Source organism: Mesoplodon bidens (assembly GCF_964165515.1).
Source record: "Mesoplodon bidens genome assembly, chromosome: 9".
NCBI lineage: Eukaryota > Metazoa > Chordata > Mammalia > Artiodactyla > Ziphiidae > Mesoplodon > Mesoplodon bidens.
In genome coordinates this window covers 7469356-7488870 of record NC_138166.1, presented here as the reverse complement: position 1 = coordinate 7488870, position 19515 = coordinate 7469356, and the positions used below count along the sequence as shown (strand labels likewise).

Genomic DNA, 19515 nt, shown 5'->3' with positions numbered 1-19515 from the left:
GGGTTGTGAGGGAGTCAAAGAAGTGAGTCTTATGCCCATGAATACTGGCTTTATTTTAATGATATACTCCAAAAAGGTTGGTCCTGTTCCTTTCAGCTACACTGAACAAAAAAATATAGAACTAACAGGAAGCTGGTTAATATTACAGTTTAGGCAATAGTAAACAAGTCATTTTATTTTCCTTGACTTCAGACTTTAAGTTATAATTTATATGATAATATTAAATTAGTTAATTAATTGATTGGTCTGTTCCTTCTAGTTCCTTTTGGGAAAAAAAGAGTACTTAGAAATAGTCATTTGCATGACATACTTTGGAAAAAGCTGGGCTTACAAAAGTCCCAAACCAAGAGGGAATTTTATCACATTTTAATGCACAATAACACTTCCAGTCTTAGTGCCTTACACAGGAGCAAAGCAGCATGCAAAAATCATATGCTCTCTGCAAATACCTTTGAACACATAATGAACCACCTACAAAAAACCTCTGGCATTGTAAGATCTCAAAGGGGTGTAAAACTTCACTAAATGTGCTTTTCCTTTACTGGTCAAATAAACACATACTGAATTTTATGAGCAAGTGTTTAGTGTTTCTAAAATGAACACCCAAATGCATGGCTTAGAATCTTCCACAATAGGAAAACTGCCAAAAGAAAAAGAAGGAAATATCAAAAGAAAAAAAATCTTACAATATGTAATAGCTGGACCCTTTTAACTGCAAGCTCCAAGAATCTACTGTTGTTGTGGAGGTTATTACTTACATAGTAAAAATTTTCTCTTGTAATAGAGTATAAGGGAAAAAGAGACAACGACATTTTATCTCTTGTTTGGTCTCCTGGAATGAGAGCAGTCTTAGCATCAATTGAAGCATTGATCTGCCCTTCAGGAAATATTTACATTTCAGTGGACAGAAACCTGGACTCATAGAAGAATGGTTTTTCTGGAGACTATTTATAGTACTAATAATGATTTTTTATTGGATTGAGCATCTCTCTGTCACCAGTGCTATCTTGATTGGAAATAGAGATTCAAAATTTCAATAATAAATGCACAAAGGTCATACTAAAAAAAGTGGATGTGGATTTTAGTTAGTAAAATTAAATGGATTTATGTAAAATTTGTTGTATCTCTTCTCTCATCATAGGAGTTAGCGGCTTATTTTCCTAGAAAATTATTTGTCCTTAATACTTAAAATTTTATAGGATCGTATGTGCTATACCAGGAAGAACAGCACTCATTTATGTACAGTTGTGAGAAAACTTGAATTTCAGAGTCCTTGTAATAAAATTGTTTAAGAAACTATGTGGGCTGTTTACAGTTGGCTCAAGTCCATATACATTAGGGTACATGAGTAGGAGAAACCACAGCATCAAGGTGAAGGTGAATGCCATATTTGCACTATATTCTGAAGATGCCCTAATAACTTGCTGGGTTTGATTTGGCCCTCTTAAAAATTGAAGGACTATTACAATTGAGCTTACATCTATTTAAAGAAAACCTTTAACTTTAAGAAACTTTAAGGGTTTCTTCAATAGATAGAAAAATAGCTTTGTTTCGATTTAAAAGCAGAACAGCAAAATATGATAGCAAATGTTACAACAGAACTGCTGATCTGGAATATGACTGTGGATGATCTCACTAGATGAATTAAATGAAATAAGAGTCCAGGTGCAGCTCAGGGGACATGGGTTTGTTAAAGAGGTCATTCAGAGCTCAGGGTGAGGCAGTGGGAGTGGTCAGTGACTGGGTCATTCAGCACTTCGGACAGTTCCAAAGGGCACTGCTTCCTTCCAGGTACTTAGAGTACTTAACCTTTAGATTACCAAACCTACTTATTTAATTCTACCTCGCAGTGTCACATTTATACCTGCATGTGACCTTAATCCCAAAGGAATTGTCTGCATTCATCCACAGAGCTCTGTGGTCTGTGTTTCACACGAAGCCTACATCTTCAGTCCTGACAGGAAGGTTCAGGGTGTTCTTCCTTGAGGTTACTTGAGGTTATGTCAGGCTTGTCACTAGGCCTTGTTATATTAACTTAATTTTCAACCTGACTGAATATGAAAAGATGAAGATGAGGTCATCCAAGTCATGGAAGAGTCTTTACCAACACCTGATGGTCCATTAGAGTCAAATCCTCTGGGCCATTTACATGCAAAGCCATTCAGCAGCTGTTGTATAACAAACTGAAATGAGGTGCTCATACTAGATGGGGGGTTGGTGATGCAGAAAAAGCCTTTTAAAAATCTGCTAAAATTCTGCCTAGCGCCATGTGGCCTAACTGTAGAAGGTAACACAAGCATATTAAGGCCTTCCTTGCAGCCTCTGGTAATAACAGAATTGTTCTTCTGGAGCAAGGACTTTGGGTCAGTTTCTAAGAAGCAGAACTACAATTCAGGATAGTCTATCTCGTTTCTAATCAAAGGACAAATTCCAGATTAAAATTAGAATTACTGACAACAAAACAGAAGTATATACATACATATATCAGTCTTAAGGATCCTACATGGTTAACAGGTTTGTGACCTTAATGCTCAGAGGAACTCAATTTCTTTTTAATTTCTTTAGTGGATTCACAGATATCAGAAATAAATTTTCTAGCCTGGCTGAGAGTTCTAAAGAGTACTGAGAAAGCACGAGAATGATCTAGCAAGGAGGAGGAAGGAGAACAATGGCCCAAGACACTGCAGAAGGGAGAACATATAACAGAGAAACTGGTATTTTATTATTTTATGAGAGAGTGATACCACGAAAGTTTGACAAATATAAAAGCTCTGAGGTCCTTCTTTGTTACTCTATATATTCGGAAAGCACCAACAGCAGAAAAGGCATTCCCTCATTCCCTAGGCTTCCTTGATGAATAACACATTAATAACACAAATAACTCAGGTAGCTCTGAGTCTGGAGCTAGTGATTAATACTGAAGGAACAGCAGTGATTTTTATTACAATGCCAATTCTACTGGTTCCTCAGCTGCAACTCTTGGAAAATCGGAAGATTCTGAGATTTGAGAAGGCTCCCTAGGTGTCCACCCAGATGGTTGTGCGACCTGAGAAAAGAGCTTCTTATTTATCCAAGTACACAGTATGTATTTGTAAATAATAGTATTGATTCCCCAAAGTCCTATATGTAAATCAGCCTTATTAGTCGAAGATCAGCTCTACGCATGCTTGGGCGGTTAACAATTTGGCACCAACTTAGCCAACTCTACTCTCAGCGCTGAAAAAACGTCTGAAGAAGATTCAGGATAACCCACCCTGACTCACAAAACTTGGTTATTGGTTGTATGGTTTCAGGATATTTCCCTCCAAATTTAACTGAAACCTAGAATTTAAGCTAGGCTTTATTTTTAAATATTGATATTAAACTTCATGACATCTAGTTTATCATGAGAATACAGGAAATTTAACATGAACATTGGATTTAATTTTTTTACTTTCTATACAGTTAATACAATCTTTATTTAACAAAAAAAAAGAAAGGAAAGGTCATATTTGTTAATCATACTACTCTTGGAATGCTCGTGGATATTAAGGCATTTGTTCTTTGCTACATAAATATGACATTTAAATATGGTAACTAAATACAAGGCATTATTATTAGCAGACAAGCAAACTAATGAATGCCACTAAATCATGTTGCAAAGCCCACAGGAAAACATACTACAAAATTTATTGTTAATTTACTCTGACTTCTTTGATATCACTATTTTCTATGATTTATAAGTTATTTTTCATATATAATTTAAGGCAGAACTTCCGGGTAAGATGGCGGAAGAGTAAGACGCGGAGATCACCGTCCTCCCCACGGATACACCAGAAATACAGCTACACGTCGAACAACCCCTACAGAACACCTACTGAACGCTGGCAGAAGACCCCAGACCTACCAAAAGGCAAGAAACTCCCCACATACCTGGGTAGGGCAAAGCGGAGAGATTCCCGCACAGAGGATCGGTGCCGAGCGGCACTCACAAGCCCGAGAGGCTTGTCTGCTCGCCACGGCGGCGCTGGAAGCTGAGGCTCGGGCTTCGGTCAGAGCGCAGGGAGAGGACAGGGGCTGGCGGCGAGAACTCAGCCGGAAGGGGGCTAATGAGCCACAGCTAGCCGGCAGGGAGTCCGGGAAAACTCTGGAGCTGCCGAAGAGGCAAGAGACTTTTTCTTCCCTCTTGGTTTCCTGGTGCGCGAGGAGAGGGGATTAAGAGCGCTGCTTAAAGGGGCTCCACAGACGGGCGCGAGTCACGACAGAAAGCGCGGAGCCCAGTGACGGGCGTGGGACGCTGGGGCTGCTGCTGCCGCCGCCAAGAAGCCTGTGTGCGAGCGCAGGTCACTGTCCACACCGCCCTTCCGGGAGCCTGTGCAGCCCGCCACTGCCAGGGTCCCGGGATCCAGGGGCGGCTTCCCTGGGAGAACGCACGGCGCGCCTCGGGCTGGTGCAACGTCACGCCGACTTCTGCCGCTGCAGGCTCGCCCCGCACTCCGTGCCCCTCCCTCCCGCCCGGCCTGAGTGAGCCAGAGTCCCCGAAGAGGCTGCTCCTTTAACCCTGTCCTGCCTGAGCGAAGAACAGACGCCCTCCGGCGACCTACACGCAGAGGCGGGGCCAAATCCAAAGCTGAGACCCAGGAGCTGTGAGAAAAAAGCAGAGAAAGGGAAACCTCTCCCAGCAGCCTCAGAAGCAGTGGATTAAAGCTCCACAATCAACTTGATGTACCCTGCATCTGTGGAATACATGAATGGACAACAAATCATCCCAAATTGAGGAGCCAGGAGTCAGTGCTGTGCCTCTGAGGTGGGAGAGCCAACTTCAGGACACTGGTCCACAAGAGACCTCCCAGCTCCACATAATATCAAACGGCGAAAATCTTCCAGAGATCTCCATCTCAACACCAGCACCCAGCTTCACTCAACGACCAGCAAGCTACAGTGCTGGACACCCTATGCCAAACAACTAGCAAGACAGGAACACAACGCCACCCATTAGCAGAGAGGTGGCCTAAAATCATAAAAAGTCCGCAGACACCCCAAAACACACCACCAGACGTGGACCTGCCCACCAGAAAGACAAGATCCAGCCTCACCCACCAGAACACAGGCACTAGTCCCCTCCACCAGGAAGCTTACACAACCCACTAAACCAACCTTAGCCACCGGGGACAGACAGCAAAAACAACGGGAACTACGAACCTGCAGCCTGCAAAAAGGAGACCCCAAACACAGTAACATAAGCAAAATGAGAAGACAGAAAAACACACAGCAGGAGAAGGAGCAAGAGAAAAACCCACCAGACCTAACAAATGAAGAGGTAATAGGCAGTCTACCTGAAAAAGAATTCAGAATAATGATGGTAAAGATGATCCAAGATTCTATTTCCCAGATCCAAAATCTTGGAAATAGAATAGACAAAATGCAAGAAACAGTTAACAAGGACCTAGAAGAACTAAAGAGGAATCAAGCATCGATTAAAAACACAATAAATGAAATAAAAAATACTCTAGATGGGATCAATAGCAGAATAACTGAGGCAGAAGAACGGATAAGTGAGGTGGAAGATAAAACAGTGGAAATAACTGCTGCAGAGCAAAATAAAGAAAAAAGAATGAAAAGAACAGAGGACAGTCTCAGAGACCTCTGGGACAACATTAAACGCACCAACATTCGAATTATAGGGGTTCCAGAAGAAGAAGAGAAAAAGAAAGGGACTGAGAAAATATTTGAAGAGATTATAGTTGAAAACTTCCCTAATATGGGAAAGGAAATAGTTAATCAAGTCCAGGAGGCACAGAGAGTCCCATACAGAATAAATCCAAGGAGAAATACGCCAAGACACATACTAATCAAACTGTCAAAAATTAAACACAAAGAAATCATATTAAAAGCAGCAAGGGAAAAACAACAAATAACACACAAGGGAATCCCCATCAGGATAACAGCTGATCTCTCAGCAGAAACTCTACAAGCCAGAAGGGAGTAGCAGGACATAATTAAAGTGATGAAGGAGAAAAACCTGCAACCAAGATTACTCTACCCAGCAAGGATCTCATTCAGATTTGATGGAGAAATTAAAACCTTTACAGACAAGAAAAAGCTGAGAGAGTTCAGCACCACCAAACCAGCTTTACAACAAATGCTAAAGGAACTTCTCTAGGCAAGAAACACAACAGAAGGAAAAGACCTACAATAACGAACCCAAAACAATTAAGAAAATGGGAATAGGAACATACATATCGATAATTACCTTAAATGTAAATGGACTAAATGCTCCCAACAAAAGACACGGATTGGCTGAATGGATACAAAAACAAGACCCATATATATGCTCTCTACAAGAGACCCACTTCAGACCTAGAGACACATACAGACTGAAAGTAAGGGGATGGAAAAAGATATTCCATGCAAACGGAAACCAAAAGAAAGCTGGAGTAGCAATTCTCATATCCGATAAAATAGACTTTAAAATAAAGACTACTAGAAGAGACAAAGAAGGACACTACATAATGATCAAAGGATCGATCCAAGAAGAAGATATAACAATTTTAAATATTTATGCACCAAACATAGGAGCACCTCAATACATAAGGCAAATACTAACAGCCATAAAAGGAGAAATAGACAGTAACACAATCATAGTAGGGGACTTTAACACCCCACTTTCACCAATGGACAGATCATCCAAAATGAAAATAAATAAGGAAACACAAGCTTTAAATGATACATTAAACAAGATGGACTTAATTGATATTTATAGGACATTCCATCCAAAAACAACAGAATACACATTTTTCTCAAGTGCTCATGGAACATTCTCCAGGATAGATCATATCTTGGGTCACAAATCAAGCCTTGGTAAATTTAAGAAAATTGAAATTGTATCAAGTATCTTTTCCGACCACAGTGCTATGAGACTAGATATCAATTACAGGAAAAGAGCTGTAAAAAATACAAACACATGGAGGCTAAACAATACACTACTTAATAACAAAGTGATCACTGAAGAAATCAAAGGGGAAATTAAAAAATTCCTAGAAACAAATGACAATGGAGACACGACGACCCAAAACCTATGGGATGCAGCAAAAGCACTTCTAAGAGGGAAGTTTATAGCAATACAATCCTACCTTAAGAAACAGGAAACATCTCGAATAAACAACCTAACCTTGCACCTAAAGCAATTAGAGAAAGAAGAACAAAAACATCCCAAAGTTAGCAGAAGGAAAGAAATCATAAAAATCAGAAATAAATGAAAAAGAAATGAAGGAAACGATAGCAAAGATCAATAAAACTAAAAGCTGGTTCTTTGAGAAGAAAAACAAAATTGATAAACCATTAGCCAGACTCATCAAAAAAAAATGGGAGAAGACTCAAATCAATAGAATTAGAAATGAAAAAGGAGAAGTAACAACTGACACTGCGGAAATACAAAAGATCATGAGAGATTACTACAAGCAACTCTATGCCAATAAAATGGACAACCTGGAGGAAATGGACAAATTCTTAGAAATGCACAACCTGCCAAGACTGAATCAGGAAGAAATAGAAAATATGAATAGACCAGTCACAAGCACTGAAATTGAAACTGTGATAAAAAATCTTCCAAAAAACAAAAGCCCAGGACCAGATGGCTTCACAGGTGAATTCTATCAAGCATTTAGAGAAGAGCTAACACCTATCCTTCTCAAACTCTTCCAAAATATAGCAGAGGGAGGAACACTCCCAAACTCTTTCTACGAGGCCACCATCACCCTGATACCAAAACCAGACAAGGATGTCACAAAGAAAGAAAACTACAGGCCAATATCACTGATGAACATAGATGCAAAAATCCTCAACAAAATACTAGCAAACAGAATCCAACAGCACATTAAAAGGATCATACACCATGATCAAGTGGGGTTTATTCCAGGAATGCAAGGATTCTTCAATATACGCAAATCAATCAACGTGATACACCATATTAACAAATTGAAGGAGTAAAACCATATGATCATCTCAATAGATGCAGAGAAAGCTTTCGACAAAATTCAACACCCATTTATGATAAAAACCCTGCAGAAAGTAGGCATAGAGGGAACTTTCCTCAACACAATAAAGGCCATTTATGACAAACCCACAGCCAGCATCGTCCTCAATGGTGAAAAACTGAAACCATTTCCACTAAGATCAGGAACAAGACAAGGTTTCCCACTCTCACCACTCTTATTCAACATAGTTTTGGAAATTTTAGCCACAGCAATCAGAGAAGAAAAGGAAATAAAAGGAATCCAAATCGGAAAAGAAGAAGTAAAGCTGTCACTGTTTGCAGATGACATGATACTATACATAGAGAATCCTAAAGATGCTACCAGAAAACTACTAGAGCTAATCAATGAATTTGGTAATGTTGCAGGATACAAAATTAATGCACAGAAATCTCTGGCATTTCTATATACTAATGATGAAAAATCTGAAAGTGAAATCAAGAAAACACTCCCATTTACCTTTGCAACAAAAAGAATAAAATATCTAGGAATAAACCTACCTAAGGAGACAAAAGACCTGTATGCAGAAAATGATAAGACACTGATGAAAGAAATTAAAGATGATACAAATAGATGGCGAGATGTACCATGTTCTTGGATTGGAAGAATCAACATTGTGAAAATGATTCTACTACCCAAAGCAATCTACAGATTCAATGCAATCCCTATCAAACTACCACTGGCATTTTTCACAGAACTAGAACAAAAAATTTCACAATTTGTATGGAAACACAAAAGACCCCGAATAGCCAAAGCAATCTTGAGAACGAAAAACGGAGCTGGAGGAATCAGGCTCCCTGACTTCAGACTATACTACAAAGCTACAGTAATCAAGACAGTATGGTACTGGCACAAAAACAGAAAGATAGATCAATGGAACAGGATAGAAAGCCCAGAGATAAACCCACGGACATATGGTCACCTTATCTTTGATAAAGGAGGTAGGAATGTACAGTGGAGAAAGGACAGTCTCTTCAATAAGTGGTGCTGGGAAAACTGGACAGGGACATGTAAAAGTATGAGATTAGATCACTCCCTAACACCATACACAAAAATAAGCTCAAAATGGATTAAAGACCTAAATGTAAGGCCAGACACTATCAAACTCTTAGAGGAAAACATAGACAGAACACTCTATGACATAAATCACAGCAAGATCCTTTTTGACCCACCTCCTAGAGAAATGGAAATAAAGACAAAAATAAACACATGGGACGTAATGAAACTTAAAAGCTTTTGCACAGCAAAGGAAACCATAAACAAGACCAAAAGACAACCCTCAGAATGGGAGAAAATATTTGTAAATGAAGCAACTGACAAAGGATTAATCTCCAAAATTTATAAGCAGCTCATGCAGCTAAATAACAAAAAAACAAACAACCCAATCCAAAAATGGGCAGAAGACCTAAATAGACATTTCTCCACAGAAGATATACAGACTGCCAACAAACACATGAAAGGATGCTCAACATCTTTGCTCATTAGAGAAATGCAAATCAAAACTACAATGAGATATCATCTCACACCAGTCAGAATGGCCATCATCAAAAAATCTAGAAACAATAAATGCTGGAGAGGGTGTGGGAAAAAAGGAACACTCTTGCACTGCTGGTGGGAATGTGAATTGATACAGCCACTATGGAGAACGGTATGGAGGTTCCTTAAAAAACTACAAATAGAGCTACCATATGACCCAGCAATCCCACTACTGGGCATATACCCTGAGAAAACCATAATTCAAAAAGGGACATGTACCAAAATGTTCATAGCAGCCCTATTTACAATAACCCGGAGATGGAAACAACCTAAGTGTCCATCATCAGATGAATGGATAAAGAAGGTGTGGCACATATATACAATGGAATATTACTCAGCCATAAAAAGAAATGAAATTGAGCTATTTGTAATGAGGTGGATGGACCTAGAGTCTGTCATACAGAGTGAAGTAAGTCAGAAAGAGAAAGACAAATACTGTATGCTGACACATATATATGGAATTTAAGAAAAAAAAATGTCATGAAGAACATAGGGGTAAGACAGGAATAAAGACACAGACCTACTAGAGAATGGACTTGAGGATATGGGGAGGGGGAAGGGTAAGCTGTGACAAAGTGAAAGAGCGGCATGGACATATATACACTACGAAACGTAAGGTAGATAGCTAGTGGGAAGCAGCCGTATAGCACAGGGAGATCAGCTCGGTGCTTTGTGACCGCCTGGAGGGGTGGGATAGGGAGGGTGGGAGGGAGACGCAAAAGGGAAGGGATATAGGAACATATGTATATGTATAACTGATTAAATTTGTTATAAAGCAAAAAAAAAAAAATTTAAGGCAGCTTATATGATCAATACAGCTTTTTTTTTATTATTATTATTATTTTTTTGCGGTACGCGGGCCTCTCACTGTTGTGGCCTCTCCCGTTGCGGAGCACAGGCTCCGGACGTGCAGGCTCAGCGGCCATGGCTCATGGGCGCAGCCGCCTCGTGGCATGTGGGATCCTCCCAGACTGGGGCACGAACCCGTGTCCCCTGCATCGGCAGGCGGACTCTCAACCACTTGCGCCACCAGGGAAGCCCAATACAGCTTTTTTAACTGCTATGTATAAAACAGATAAGCAACAACAATATATTGCATAGCACAGAGAATTATAGGCATTATCTTGTAATAACTTTTTTGTTTGTTTGTTTAAAAGTTTGATACTTTTATTTTTTATTTATTTTTTTTATTATTCTCTGCTTTACAACAAAGTGTATCAGTCATACATATACATCTGTTCCCACATCCCCTCCCTCCTGCGTCTCCCTCCCTCCCAGCCTCCCCATCCCACCCCTCCAGGCGGCCACATGGAGTATAATGTATAAAAATACTGAATCACTATACTGTGAAAACCTGAAACTAATACTGTAAATCAACTATACTTCAATAAAAAATAAATATAATATTTTCAATCAATCTTCACTATCATTCATTTTTGACAATTAGAAGAAGAAACAACACTCATATAAAACCATTTTCTTTTCGTGGGTATTTTTGCCTATTTCCTATGAATGTGGAAATAAGCAACTAAATGTCTGACCTATAACTTAGGCACATGTCTCAGCCTAAACTGCCTTAGGAGTGTGAAGTAAAAAGAGATTTTAATACTTCTAACAACTTAAAAATACTGAGTTCTTAAATAACTATAGTCCACTGGACCTCTACAAGTAAATGAAGGAGGAAGAGGAGGGCCAACTGTTACAAACCCAGTTTAGTTGCTCATGGTAGACCTCGGATATTTGATGGGCTAAGCAGCAATGCATATGAGTTTTGTTTTTAATATCACTCACTATTAATTGCATTCAGTAAAACTAGATTCATCTTTGGGTGTAATAATACATATAAATATAGTTTACACATACAGTAACTGTGACGTAGGAATAAAGGTATTATTTTCTACTGTTTTTTAGTTATATGACTTTAAAATTTCATTATACAGACACAGATCGGTAACTTCATTAGACATAAACTACATACATGAAGATGCTACTTGAACATATACATGCAAGCATGTTATTTATTTGTATTTTTCAATGTTATCATTTTTCCTTTTATGGATAAGACTACTGAGGTTCAGAGATACTCACTGGGTTACTTAATATTCATAGTGGGTAAGTAGTAAAGCCAGGTTTGGAACTGAAGCAGATTCTGGCTTAGGTTACAGTGCTTTTTCCACTGAATCATACGTCCCACCTTCAAGATTTTAATTTCATTTGTTCATGTTTGACACGGGCACACAAGGAAACCTGTGGTAGAGCTTTGGAGTTCATCCACAGATCACATTTTCCTACACCATCATTTTGCACGAGAGGCAAGTGAAGGCAAGTGAAGTGAAGTAACCGGAGAAAACTACACAGAGGTAGTGACAGGACTGGAACTCAAGCCCTGTGCTCTTTAGATGCTACCTATAGATGAAGATAATTTATCTGGAAGATCACAGCTTAGCCTCAGGATATCCTGATCACAAGGATACTTCAGTGCGTAGGTACATACACATTTCTCTTGGCATCTTAAGAGTAGAATTAACACAGATATATTTTAATTTTTCTTTACAAAATACACTTCTAAAGTGATCTCATTAAAGCTCTCAAACCAAAACAACAGCACATTAGTAATCTGGTGTTCTAATGCATTTCAGTCAAAGGAGAAAAATGTGATGTGATGAGAAATAAATGCAGCAGTAGAGCCGTGCTTACCTTCATAAGTCCCACTTTCTAGGAGAGCACCACTTTTCTCCAATTCCATAAAATCTTCAACAGTGATGAAAATATAGTCCACTCCAGGAACCTCACCCTCCTTATGTGGCCTTGTGGTGCCTGAATAAGGAAAATTAAAAACAAAAGAAAGACTCTAAGTGATTTGTTGCTGAACTTTAGAAATACCACCATACTTCTGAATATTCAATAACACTTGTTTGTACATCCTGCGAGTTGGCAGTTTGCATTTGTCCTTCTGTTTGTCTGGAAACAGAAAATAGCAGGGGGTTAAGATTAAAGTAAACATACAAAGCATTTTTCTTTATCAAGTTTATAAAGGGTTCATTGCCATGGAATGTGGCTGCATAGGTTTTTCAGTGAAAAATGCAGACCATTGTGCCCTTTTTGAAGAGGTGGCTTGAATATTGGGCCCTGCTAGCTCAGGAATTTACATATCTCTTTTCCATGAATGGACCTCTATTGTTCTGTAGAGTGCTTTGCTATGACATAAAATACAATGGAAAATAGAAATGTTAGCAAAATGTCAATTTACCTTTATATTTTCATGATCTGCTCCTTTATGGGGGGCAGGTTGTTGCCATTTGTTAATTTTGTGCCAAAATTTAAAGGATAAGAAAAGTTTTATTATTACTTAAAATTAAATGACTAAATAATAATTAGAATTGAGTAATAATTATAATTAAGTTACTATTACCTTAGTAATATAGTATCCTTCCTCCCGCCTTCTCTCCCTCCCTTTCTTTCCCCCTTCCTCCCTCCTTTCTCTTTCTCTCTTTCTCTCTTTCTCTCTTTCTCTCTTTCTCTTTCTCTCTTTCTCTCTTTCTCTCTTTCTCTCTTTCTTTCTTTCTTTCTTTCTTTCTTTCTTTCTTTCTTTCTTTCTTTCTTTCTTTCTTTCTTTCCTTTAATTCTGACTGAATTGGGAGGTGACACACTCCAAGGGGTTACTGCATGGGTCCACCACTCTTGTTTCCTGCATCATCTATAGAGTAAACAGCTTCTGTGACCAGGGTGACAGGAATAGCAGCCTGTGGCTCAGTACAGCTCCACTGGAGAAGTCAGTCTCCCAGACCTGCTGTCCAGTTTGTGAGGTGGGAACCAAATCAGAGACATATTAAAGGCTGTGGGTTTGTTTTCTGGAATACTTCCTTCCCTGAACATGCCTTAAGCTTCTTTTCTTTTTCTATGCCACTTACATAAGACATTTTGCATGTCAGATTGGAATTTTTGTAATGCATACATGCAAATAGTATGCAAAAGTACATAGAAGGCAAATGTGTAAACAAAGTACTAGTACACTGGCAGGCCTATTCACATGTATACTACTGTCCATATTCTCTATAAACTAAACAAAAAGTATTTCAAACCCTTAAATTTATTTTCACTCTCCAAAATCTTTATCAACTAGGCCATGTAATAGCCAGTCAGTTCTCCTTTGAGTCTATTAGGATCAAATCTGGACTGCAAATGAGAGGCCTAAACTAATATCAGAATATACAATGTGTTAGGAAAATTCATTTTTGGTAAAAATGATTAATTTCCATTGAAAACATTTTTTTAAATTTGAAGGCATTTTGTTCTAAAATTAAATTTTACAACCTTCTTTGGGGGTTGCAAAACAATTTTTTCCCCATAGTCATGTTTAATGACTTTCCCCTGAATTTGTTATTTTATTTTGTTTAACTGAGTCACATTTTATAATATTCCCTACTGCTTTTAATGTTATAAAATATAAACCTCCCACACCTAGTATGCATAATGTTGTCAAATTAATGTTTCTATGAGAAACTTAACTTTCAATATCCTGACTTTTATATGCTTAACCCTTGTGAATTAAAAGCACATTAACATGGTTTTTGGCAATCAATTTGTTTTGTTTTTCTGTTTCCTTAGAACACACTCTAATCATTAAGAAAACTCACATAACACAGCTTCAATTTTCCTTCCTAATTTATCTGCAGATTTCAGAAGCTACACGCTTTGATTAATTAACTACTTGCAGTGCAGTAATGCATTCCCAGCACAATGTGAGCATAAGACCACAAGCTTAAGGGCAATTTCCAGTGAATGTGTTTGGGGTTGTGCTCTTCTTGGAAGGACCATGAGTACTTCGGTTGTTTTTCTATCTACGTCTTACATCTCAGGCCAATGTGATTGACTTTTTGCCTTAGGGATTCAGCCTCCCCTGTGGCTGCATCAGTGTCACCTGTTGCTGTTGACCTGCTTGTTGCTGGCTGCCTATTTGGACTGGGGGTTCGCCTACCTCACTGTTGCTTGAAGAAGTTCTACACTACAATCTTAAAAGCTGCATTTCCCATTTTTGACATCAATCTCCCATCCTTTTCTCTCATTCTGTTCTTCTTTCTAATTATAACCTCCAGTCTCCTGATTGCTTCTAATTTCCATGATGTTCCTCATATTTGACTTCATTTGCCTTTCTACTAAGGGACTGGGAATCTAAAATGTCTTCTTTCCTTTAGTTCATCTTCACTATTTTCCAAGTCTTAACAAGCCTCCAAGCTCCCTATTGGCTATTTCATTCAGAGACTGCAGCTACTATAGAAAACCATGAACTTTCACTGACAAAGTACCCTACAAATTTAGGCTTTCTAATGTTAGTTTTGTTGTTGTTGTTGGACAAGTTTTTGTTTATTCATTTTGTTTTTTTTAATTGAAGTAGAGTTGATTTACTATGCTGTACCAGTCTCTGCTGTACAGCAAAGTGACTCAGTTTTACACATATAGAAACTCTTTTTAAAAATTCTTTTCCATTATGGTTTATCCCAGGAGCCTGGATATAGTTCCCTGTTCTATATGGTAGCACCTTGTTGCTTATCCATTCTAAATATAATAGTTTGCATCTACCAATCCCAAATTCCCAGTTCATGCCTCTCCCCCCCACAATGTTAGTTTGATTCAACTGATGCATGGCAATACTTTTAATAAGTGTCTTATTCCCTGTTTGACCCACCATGTTCTAATACTCAAGGGCTTTGACTTTTCAGCAGAAGACATTAGCTCATTCTCTTTCTGGTAATATAAGAGATACTCTGAATTAAAATTCCTTAAAGTTTCCTAATTTCTACCTCCTTCATCTGCATTATCTTCATCCTTAATTGTAATCATCCATCCATCTTGCTAAGACTAATCCCTTCTCCTCTGCTTTCTTTCAAAGTTTGGTTTTTATTTTTTATCAAAGTTATACAGATATTTTAAAGATTCTACACTTCTACAAGGTTTGTTATTCTACAACTCTACGTTATTTTTTTTTAAGTAGACTGTCATCACCCCCCCCAACACACACACCTTTCATTTTATCCAGCAGTAAACACTTTTAACTCTTTTAACTGATTCTTTTGTTTTACCTTCATGTCTTTAAATAATTTATCAATACTTATGATGGCTGTTTTAAAATTTTTTTTTTATTTTAGTCACTATTGATTTCTTGGTAAAGAAAATGAAGATTTAGCTCTTTTTGCCCAGACTTCTTCACATCACTTCCTCCTTTTCCCTTCTCCCATTCTCCCAGTAGAACAAACTTGTGTTAGATTACTATTTAACATTTATAATAATAATAATACTATGTAAATCTATTTCCAGCAGAACCGTGTACTGTGCTGATTAATTTTCCATTCTTGTGTAATTTTTTGTTTACTCTAAATTTAATGTTTTAATTTCCAAATTTCCACATATTGATCAATATTTCAATTAATCAAACCTCTCCTTGGATAAACAAATCTCCTCTCAGAATATACAAATATATTTGATATTTTGTCAAGTTTATCCTACTGAAGAAATTTCTCCTGGAGCCTTCTGACCTGCTCCAATCCGGACTGTGTTGGCCTACCACACAGTTGCCATTCTGGCATCACCTTTTGCCATCATCCTGGGATTCACCTTGCCTCTTCCCTGTGCTGTAACCCCTCTTTCCCAGATCCCATATCTCTATTTGCAGTCCATTCCCTCATTTTGGCAGAACACAACTGTCAGAAACTTTCTGTCAAAAGTTGCATGGGAGCTACATTTTTGAGACTTTGCATGTATGAAAATGTCTTTATTCAACCCTCACGGGTAGCAAATCTGACTTGGCATTTCAGGAAAATATAATGAAAACATATTTTTCCATCCTGTTCCTCTGTTAATGTCACCACCACTTTTCCTGTCATGCATGCCCTGAAACTTTCCCTCAAGGTCACATTTGAGGTCTCCCTCATCCTTTTATTCCCTCTCCAAATAGCTGGCAAATTCTATGCCCTGTAACTCTACAATGTCAGCCTTCTCTTCTGCACTATCTCTGCTCCAAAAACTGTCCTCCTGGACTAAGAAATGGCTACGTCACTGGTGTGCCTGCCTCCCCCTCTTAGTTTATCATTGTACTACCCGATTAGCCTTGGTACAGCATGAGGCTGATCACATACCCTCTCCAAAGGGCTTATCTACCCAATCTCTAGCCAAGAAACTTGGCTGAAAAAGGTAAGGAGAGGAAAATACTGTGAGTTAAAAAGAGTCAGAAGAGGCTCAGATTCTATTATTGACAATAAAGGCAACTCTCATGATATGCCAGGTTATACAGTCTCTTTAGAGGGACCTGCCTTGATGGAACATGTGAGAGAGAAGACATAATATAAGAATTTTCTGCTTCAGAAATATTTTCCTTCCTGTCCCGCCATGTGTCAACTCCTTTCCTTTTAGCCTAAATTTTCCACCATTGGAATTACTCTTCAGTTTAGCCAAAATAGAAACTACCTTTAAAACATATGCTATAGTAGATAGGAATGTGAGCCATGGAATCAAACTGTCTGAGCTTGTTGATGCTATCAGCAATATCTTGAGGAAGGTTCTTCATCTCTATAAACTCTAGTTTTCTTACCTGTAAAATGGGAATAATACTAGTAGCATATTTAAAAATTAATTTGAAGAAGAAATGAGATAACCCATATACTTAAAACAATGTCTGGAAAATTTTAGGCACTCAGAAAGGATTATATATTAAGTACTCTTATCTGAAAGAACAGAGATGACATCATGGATAGTTGTTTTTTCCTCATGAATTTTTTTTTAAGTTTTTTTTTTTGGATGTGGACCATTTTTAAACTCTTTATTGAATTTGTTACAATGTTGCTTCTGCTTTATGTTTTGGTTTATTAGCTGCCAGGTATGGGGGATCTTAGCTCTCTGACCAGGGATTGAACCCACACCCCCTGCATTGGAAGACGAACTCTTAACCACCGAACCGCCAGGGAAGTCCCCCCAGGAATTTTTGCCAAAAATATTAATTGAGCACGTATTATGTGATATTCAAGCACTATTCAAGATACCTGGTATATATCTTTGAAGAACACAGAATAGAATCCTTTCCTTCATGAAACTTACATTCTAACGAGAAGAGACAGAATAAACAAAAAAGGAAATTTTTTTTCTAAGTTATATAGTATTCTGTAAAGGGCTAAATCCTATTAAATGACCATAAATCAAATCATTAGCACCTATGGACTATTCTGTGGGTCAGTTACTGAGATTTTTAACTGTTAGCTTAGACAACACAGAACAAAAGTTTGAAGAGAAAGACTGTAAAGGACCTGAAGGGAAGCAGAGATCTGCAATACTTATGGGCTGCAGGCTTCAGAGGAGTGAATGACGGCTTGGCTAGAGACATCTAGGAATCAACAGGAGTTCCACAAAGAGCCTGGTTATATTTTTAAAAGAATCACTAAATTCCTAGAGAGAAACGTCACTTATTTCACGTACTGCTTGGTCTAGCTTAAGTCAATTGACTTATACACTGGTGTCCAAATACATGTATTTTTGAACTTCCAAGGTTATTTTTATAGGGTTGATAAATATGAAGTGCATGGTGGGTTCTGATGACTGGTAAATATGCACACACATAGACACATATATATCACCCCTCATTTTTAAAGGAAGAAGGTGGAAGGCATCGTGTGGCAAAGAGATTCTTAGAACTGAAATTCAGAACATCTGCTTTTTATTTTATTTTATTTTATTTATTTATTTTTTTGTGGTACATGGGCCTCTCACTGTTGTGGCCTCTCCCGTTGTGGAGCACAGGCTCTGGACGCGCAGGCTCAGCGGCCATGGCTCACGGGCCCAGCCGCTCCACGGCATGTGGGATCCTCCCGGACCGGGGCACGAACCTGTGTCCCCTGCATCGGCAGGGGGACTCTCAACCACTGCGCCACCAGGGAAGCCCTGCTTTTTATTTTTGTTTTAATATTTTAGATATGTGGTTCTGGGTTAAAACAACCTTTAGTTGATCATCAGTTTTCTTATTATGCAGTGAGGTAAATACTGGATATAAAAGGGTATTATAAAAAGTAAAAACATGAACACTATGGCATCATGATTGCATTCCTCCTTAGTAATATTAATACACCACTAAGAATAATACAATTCTAACAAACATCATTGATGGTGTGTTATTGTTGGAATCTTTATAATTAAAGTTTCAAGTGAATTAATTCATTAAGGCTAAAATTTCTTAAGAAGAAAAAGTTCTTATGCCTAAAGACACAGATTGCCCCTTTTTATTGTCTGGTTGTAAAGAAACATTGAGATAGAAATCCATTTCCTTTGATTACACACTAAAATGTGGGACACAATGGTTTAGTCACTATTTAGGAGGACCCTCTGCCTTTTGTTAGACAGATACTTAAGGCCAGTAGAGCTTATGGACTAGATTGCAAGAAGTTTTTTACCCTTTGCTGAATCATTTGAAAAGTGTGAAAGTGCTCATAAAACTTGATTAGTGGATCATTTAATTTTACCTTCAGGTATAGAACCTTCAACAACAAGACTCACAAAGTAAGATTTTAGGTCTATGTGTCCGGGAAGAAAAGATATTAGTTGGTCTTAAATCAGTTGCCACCAGAAGAAGAAAGCAATTGGCTGAAGAAAGAGAAAGCAATTGGTGATCTATGAACATCCCTTTGGAAAGAAGTACAATTCTAAAAATAAGGCAAATAATGTGAAATGTAATAAAGTGTTGTACAATGGTAATTTATAGCTAAAGGTAATTAATATGTAGACTGGAGAAATAGTTGAATTTCCTGAAGCAGTTACCTTATTTTTATGCTGAAATAATTATAGCTACTTCCCTATCTCAAACGATTATGAATAGAGAGATGACAGTGAAGCAAGACTCAGCAGTAATAACAAGTAATCACACAGCATTAGGAACAGGGTGGAAGCTAGGGAGAATAAAAGCAGAAATACAGATGATTCGTCATATAGC

The 19515-nt window shown here is 38.1% G+C and overlaps 1 protein-coding gene across 2 annotated transcripts in view; it reads right to left on the bottom strand.

Moving 5' to 3' along the window:
- Nucleotides 1-19515, bottom strand: part of MAGI2 (membrane associated guanylate kinase, WW and PDZ domain containing 2) — a gene marked incomplete at its 3' end in the record, with an annotated part of 1332164 nt that overhangs the window by 579236 nt on the left and 733413 nt on the right. For both annotated transcript variants that reach the window (XM_081243891.1, XM_081243892.1), the window contains exon 3: nt 12246-12365. In XM_081243891.1, the coding sequence (XP_081100017.1) occupies nt 12246-12365 (120 nt within the window). The remainder of the gene's footprint in view (nt 1-12245; nt 12366-19515) is intronic.